The sequence below is a fragment of the Sinocyclocheilus grahami genome, unplaced genomic scaffold, assembly GCF_001515645.1.
Source record: "Sinocyclocheilus grahami isolate Dianchi unplaced genomic scaffold, SAMN03320097.WGS_v1.1 scaffold767.1, whole genome shotgun sequence".
Taxonomy (NCBI): domain Eukaryota; kingdom Metazoa; phylum Chordata; class Actinopteri; order Cypriniformes; family Cyprinidae; genus Sinocyclocheilus; species Sinocyclocheilus grahami.
In genome coordinates this window covers 6,154-13,414 of record NW_015505946.1, presented here as the reverse complement: position 1 = coordinate 13,414, position 7,261 = coordinate 6,154, and the positions used below count along the sequence as shown (strand labels likewise).

The following is a 7,261-nucleotide window of genomic DNA, read 5'->3' as shown; positions in this document are numbered from 1 at the left end:
GTAGGTGAACAAAAATGGCTAGAATACAGAAATTAACTTTAAATTCAAACACAGTTTAAACAATTTAAATAAGTGAGTGGTAAAGTGAGAGAAAAGGGGGAGAGAACCCTGATTAAATTAAACTTAAAAAAGGGAACAAAACAAACAAGTTATAAAAGTAATAAAGGATAATAAAGTAAAACAAAAATAGTACTGGATATGAAAATCTAATACAGAAATAAGAAATGAAAATAAATTAATAAATAAAATTAAAAATGAATCTGCAGGTAACTAGAATGGCTAGAATGATAATGACCAATGAAGCAGAAGGGAAACTAAAATCAAACAAATTAGAGTACCAAGTCAACCTAGCAGAGAATGCCCACAAGGGGGAGTGGGTGCACCCACACACAAGGTGAAAACAGGAAGGTAGGAGTTCAAGAAGTGTTAGATACTTAAACAGCCTGCCCTCTAGTGTTAGTTTAAGGTACTGTGCCTTAACTCCAATCGTGCTTAAACTGATAGCGTTTAGTGTGAGACTATTCTCATTCTAACGGAATTTACTGCAGCTAAATCACAAGAACACTGAGACTCAAATCCCAACAGATTCTACAATTTGTGCAACTTAACTGCACAATGATGTGTGTGGCAGGATTTCTTCGCTGCCAGTACACAAATAAACACTATGAACAACAGGGTATCTTCGCTGTTATGCAAATTTCACTTGATCAAGGTTTTAAAAGGTCCCATTTACATTTCAATCAGTCTACTGGCTCGCAGTGTTCTGATCCAATCTGCATTAGGCACGCATTAGATAGCTACTCTGATGGTTAAAGATCATAGTTGAATGAATTGGAATATCCAATGACTTCAATCTAGGATACAATCAAAATAACGCCTTTAAAAGATGATAAGAGGAGCATCGCTCAAATCTATCTTTATCGCAATGCAGGAAGATTTCTTCATTCCAACAGGAGATTTTGATAATATTAAAATGTACTGTAAAGTTTCTTCATCTTTAGAGAACAATTTTAATATTATGAATTGCAGTTTACTTTAACAATTAACAGTGACTAAATGTTAGACAAATAGAGGCTGTTAAAATACAATACTGGAGGTGGCTTTTAACCATCCAATCCAAAAGAGTGAGTTCGCGCTGCGACTTCTCACGCCAAGCACGCATAATATAAAAACACATAAATTGATACGGTTTGCTCACAAACCAAGTTTGAATGTGCCCGCATTCTCCACCAAAACTGTAGTAAATCAGCTTAAAGGTGAAATATTTATGACTAATTATAACTGGTTATGATTCATAATAAATATTTAGATTATATCTTCGAATTAACTGTAGCAGAATCAATATTACAATTATTTGATCTGTCCGTCCACTGAGCAGACAATATAATCATTTATCAATTCAAGGAACGATTATTTTCCTGGCCAAGGAAGAATAAACTGTCCTTCTTTATGCAGTGCTAGCAGTAATTTAGCAAATGTAGCAAGGGTTCAAACATTCATTGACTTCGAATTGTGAGCAGCAAACAGAGACAATCAGTTGTGAATATAAGGGATTTAATAAATGAAACTATATCTAACATAACTAAGCAAAACACATACACAGAATGAAACAAAGTAAGGAAAAGAGAGGAAAGTAAAATAATGGCAGCATTTCACATCAATTTTAGACAACCTTTGAGAAACATCAGAGAATCAAAAATCACCTTAAAAGGGGCTGAGACTTAAACACGCATCGAAATAATTGTAAACGGTTACTTGCATTGGTTTCGATCGCTGAACAAGAGTCCTGATGCGGTAGACAACGGATGTCTTTGAGTTCGTTAGGAATGAGCTGGAAGTTTTACTTCTGGTTCTTCTGAAGAAGGAAAAGTCCACAGCGAATAAAGTTACTTGAAGGTAAAAACTGCCGGAAAATAAAAACTCAAGAGGAAAGTCTTGAGTCTTGGAAAGGTGTTGTCTCAAACGAAGAGGGTTTCTGAGCAAAGATTATTTCGGGCTAATCACTTTTGAGGGTTCCTATTCTGGGTGAACTGGCCAATACCAGGCGTGAATTTTTGAGCGGGAGAAGTTTCCTTTGTTTCCCTTTATGGCCCATTTGCATGTTTTATGGCCGGTCTGGAATTTCTGTAGTTTTAACCCAAAATATAGTACAAATCGTATGATGCGTTTCACAATCACATACTGTACATCATTGTTTGAGGAATAAAGAGCAGATAATATTGATACCAAGAAAGAGACCTTTAGAATCGATTAAACCAAAGATACATCCATACACCTGAATATCAGTGTTTAGGGCTTTAACTAATACAAATAACGAGTGGTAACTCAGCTAATCTAATAGGGAAACGTACAAACAACATATGCAATATACCAGATATATTTGTAGAGTATAATAGAGTAAAAGGTATTTACGGGTGTGTGTTTGTTTGTTTGCTTGGTCAGCCAGGCCCATTGTGCCTGGCCCCGGGGGTCATTTACGACTCTTTGGAATGTGTTTGAAACTCCAAAGGGAAAACGAGAGTGGTGAAACTGTTTAGCATCTCTTTGATAGTGGGGGGGAACCATTTGACATTTAGCACCCATATAAGTGTAACATCTATGACCAGGACTGTAATTTATATGCAAATGTCAAAAGCTAAAATGGTCTCTTAAGCTATAAAACCCAAAGATCATGCATGATTCTACGCAGATGCTACATCCTAAATATGACAATTATTCAGTTAAAGGCAAGTTCCACTATTGTTGTGAATTGTAGATTACAGACACATTCATTCCTTGATATTTGCATACTTTACAAGAAAGAAAACTTCTATACATATCTACTTGAGGCCTCAGTCATAAAACCAGTTGAAAAGCAGCATTTCCTCTGTATTACAGTAGTAAGTGTTTCAACAGAGCAAATAAATAATTACTGCAAGACAAAGAGCTCATTCAGTTTAAACCTTAAATGTGTGATCACGTAATGACTATGATTGTGATGTATTAAAAATATTGACAATAACATGGTTAACTTAAAAATAACTTAAGTGACCAAAGCCTCAGTGTTATAAAATTATAGAGTTAAAACTGCAAAAGATTATAGTAAACAATTAATTATCAGTGGCACATAAAGATTGACTTTAAAACCTACTGTGAGCTCATCTTGAGGACTTTTTGCATGTTCTTGAATTGTACCTCTGACTTTTTATTTTTTAACTAGCTACGTAAAAAAAAAAACGTCTTAAATTGACCAAAATACGCCACAAATTCTGTATTTCTACAGTCTTTTTTCTAACAGCAGAATAGCAAAGATCTTTGGTATCTGTTAGCTAACACTGCTGACAAGGTTAGTCAGTTAAAATTAGCAGCACACAGAAAGATACATTGACAATTTATTTTTAATAATAACTTACCTTATTATTATTGTATTGAAGTAATCAGTCTTTGTCCAGTGGTAAAAATGCAAGCAGCCTCAGCAAATTCGGTGCACAAATTCAAAAAACGTTGCTTGTTGCGTATGCTCTCTAACCTTCCGTACTTCTTCTTCTGTTGTTTTGTTGCACATTAGCAACACATTAGCACACTCCTGCCTCTCACTGGTGTATTAATGTCATCGGTTTTGTTGTGGCAACTTGAATATTTTAAGTAAGAGTTACTCATTGCAGCAAGTAAGTTGTTTTATTCACCTTAAAATTAGCTATTACTTAATAAAACCGAGTAAGTATAACAACTAAGTAAAGATAACTAATTATATCTAAGTAAGGTAAACTATTGGATTTTACAGTGTTGGAGCGAAACCCATGAAGTAGATGGATTATGTTAATGGGTTCCGTCATCGACTTCTGCTAGCCTGTAAACTAGCCCACGAAACTAGTCCGATTTGTTTGTGTTCTTTTTTTTCTCTCTTGGGTGGAGTCAAGCGGCAGGTGCAGTGGGTTAACGGTGATGAGTTGATTGATAAAAGATCTCTGTTTTCCAGCAACACCTGGTTCAGGTGTGTCTAATTGGGGTTGGAGCTAAACTCTGCTGGACAACGGCCCTCCAGGATCGAGTTTTAGCACCCCTGGTTTAGTTAGATCTTGATTAGCCGGTTAAGGTGTGCTTAATTGGGGTTGAAGCTAAACTCTTAAGTACAATGGCCCTCCAGGCTCTGCTGGTGTAAATTCCTTGTGCAGTTTTTCGTTACATTTCTCATTTAACATGATCATTTCCAGTTCGTCCAGTGTATCTTGTGCATCGGCCCATTTATCACAATTGTCATAATCACCAAATACGTTAAGTGACACGCAAAAATCATCCATTTAGCAAAGAAAGGTAAATACGAAGTGTTTAGAATAGCTGCCTCACTCTGTATGCAACTGTAACAGGTTACAAATGTTTAAAAGTTAAAACATTAATTTAGAACAGTGAGCAAAATGACTGGAACTACCTCTTTAGTATTTCTGCACTGCAGTATTATACTATATTATAATTTGTCCAAAAATATTACATAGTGTATTAATTAAAAGTGTTTTCTTGGTTTTAGTTTCATTTCTGCAAAATTAAGAGTCTGCTCTATCGCTGCGCTCCAGGAAGTTCTTGCCCAGAACAGAACCATGCTGCCAATCCAAATTGTATGCTAATTGTCAATCATCTTTGACGATAGTGGTCCTTACAGAAAAACAGTTTAAGAGGTTAGAAGGCCACACATATAATAGAAATAATGAATGATTTAAAATAAAAAGAATCTTAAGAATAATGCTTTAGATATAGATTTGAACTGCAAATTATATTTTCACATTCATTTGAAATTGTACTATGACATCCTATGACCACATATTCACCACATATATTATAATCACATATCTTACAACAGACGAAAGGGTTGTTGTTATTTTGTTGGTTTTTGTTTTGGGGGGGGGCTTCTCTTTTAATCTAAAGGGAGTGATTTCTTTTGGAAGTTCATTGCTTTTTTTGACACCTGTGTGTTGCTGTTTCATCAAACCCTATCAGTGAAGATTCAAGATAAACTTTGTTGTAAAAACCACATCATAAAATACAACTGGATTCAACATTCAATTGGATCGCTAATTATCCGCATGGGTCATAGATCCTTGGACCCCGATGATTACTGCTTAGGGCTATATTGTCATTTTCACTTATTTAGTGCTTTGATTCAAATTATGTTGGCCCTGTATTGTAGTTCATACAATGTATCAAGTACTTTTTGTCCTGTTGCAGTTTTCTTTATTGGCCGAAACCTTAGCCCATGAAAGGCAGGACATACAAATTCGTAAGAAAGCACAGGAAAAGGTGAGTGTGTGCTGACTCCATGTACCATGAATACCCCTTTGCGTAATATAAATATATATGTATGTATACATATATATGTGTGTGTGTGTGTGTGTGTGTGTGTGTGAGAGAGAGATCCAATATATAATATAGCGCATGTATAACTGATATATTTGTTATATGTACTGTATGTATACATAAATCTGTAATTTTTTTCCCCTCTTAAATAATTTGTTCTAAAAGTATGCATTTCTAACAGGCTCTGCAGAAAATGAAAAGAGAGTTAAGAAATAAGACGGAGAAAGAGATTGGCGAGCTGCAGAAGGTCATCATTCAGAATGACGAAAATAATTATTTCAGAGACTTGGATGTGGAACGCTTACAGAAGCGTGTACAGATGGCATCTTTCCAGTACACCACCAGCTGTCTGCAGTAATCACTAGCCAGTTAAGCTGTGATTGATATTGATCTCCAATGCATCTCTTACATGCATTAATCTTTAGGTAGATTACCTTGAAAATAAGTAGATGAAATTGAATGTGTGAAATGAGATGTACTTGCATAGTACTTTTAAAACATTAACATTACTGTAATAGTTTTTAATATTGAATTTAATATTAAATATTTGTATCAATATTAATATTTAATATTGTTTCCCAGAAGTTGATCTTGTATCAGGTTTCACCAGTTTATGTTGGAAAGTTTTTGGACTGTAAGCTTGTTCTATAGGACAGCATGGGCAATCACATTTCCCTTTGATGAACTTTTTAATGAGACTTCCATTCTCCTTGACCTTATTTCTGAAATGCCTGTAATGATTTCCCACCTTGAATGTGCTTCAGAAGTTAACTAGTGTCTAGTAACAACACAAATCATAATTGTATTTTGGTTTTCACATCAAACTAAACATTGTTCTACGTTCATTGTCAAAACACTTAAATGAATGCCATGACTATTTATTAAATCTCTAATTTTATGAATTAAGTGTTTTTATAAACAGAATTTGGTAACACTTTGTTTTAAAGTGTCCTTGTTACACATGTTGTATTTACTTACTATTATAATAACAATTAATTATGCATAATTACATGCAATTAACCGTAAGCCAAACCCTAACCTTATAATAAGTACATGTAGTTAATTAATATTACTCAGTACTTAAATGCATAGTTACACTGTAACCCAAAATTAATTTACATATAAACAATCAGTCTCTGATGTATGGGAAAATATTAGGCCAAAATGGAAATATTTATAATTATTTATGTTAAATAAAAAGTATTTGGATGAAGTAACTGATTTGGGGATTCTTGACAGAATATATATTAGACATCACACCAACATTTGTCCAGCAAGAATTTAGTGTGAATGTCTGTAGACCAAGGGTCTCCAATCCTGCATTACAGTTGGTCACTGAAGCTCTGCAGATTGCGAAAGCTGATCCCAAATCATTAGTTCTCATTCTGCTGGATCTATCTGCTGCCTTTGACAACGTAAATCATCAGAAATTTCTGTCCGCCCTCTCATCACTGGGCATCACAGGAACTCCACTCAAAGGCAGGTATGGGCAGTATTTCAGATACATTTATTTAAAATACGTATTTGAAATACAAAATACTATTTCGTATTTTGTATTTTAAAGCCTTTTTTAATCTAAAGTAATTTGTATTTAATTACTTTTAAATTTACAAAATTTCAAAATACAAAATACTTGTGCCAGTCTTTGTCAGTCACTATTTATTAGGCTGCTGATTTTCTGTATCAGCTGCTGTAGTTCAGTCCCCCAAACCCAGCTATCATGTACACAAGCTGCATATGTCAGATTAAACGGCTCTAGCGGATCTAGCACTGGGATGCAAATATTCTGTGTTCCTGCATGGAAATATGTAGCGGGGCTGGGACTCTTGAAAAGAGTCATTTCCAAAGGTTGGAGTCGACTGAACTCCGGTTGCCCCAGCTTGACATAAAAAAGTTTGCTGTAATAAATGTTTACATTTTCTGAAACTACTAC

The 7,261-nt window shown here is 34.7% G+C and overlaps 1 protein-coding gene across 5 annotated transcripts in view; it reads left to right on the top strand.

The window, feature by feature from the left end:
• Positions 1-6,289, top strand: part of LOC107561326 (centrosomal protein of 95 kDa) — a 197,192-nt gene extending 190,903 nt beyond the window's left edge. For 4 of the 5 annotated variants that reach the window (XM_016245749.1, XM_016245748.1, XM_016245747.1 and 1 more), the window contains 2 exons: positions 5,200-5,271; positions 5,510-6,288. In XM_016245749.1, coding sequence (XP_016101235.1) covers positions 5,200-5,271; positions 5,510-5,686 — 249 coding nt within the window. In that variant the 3' untranslated portion in view covers positions 5,687-6,288. Of the gene's footprint in view, positions 1-5,199; positions 5,272-5,509 lie in introns of all 5 variants that reach the window. The other variant, XM_016245750.1, reaches the window with a different exon arrangement.
• The last annotated feature ends 972 nt before the right edge of the window (positions 6,290-7,261 follow it).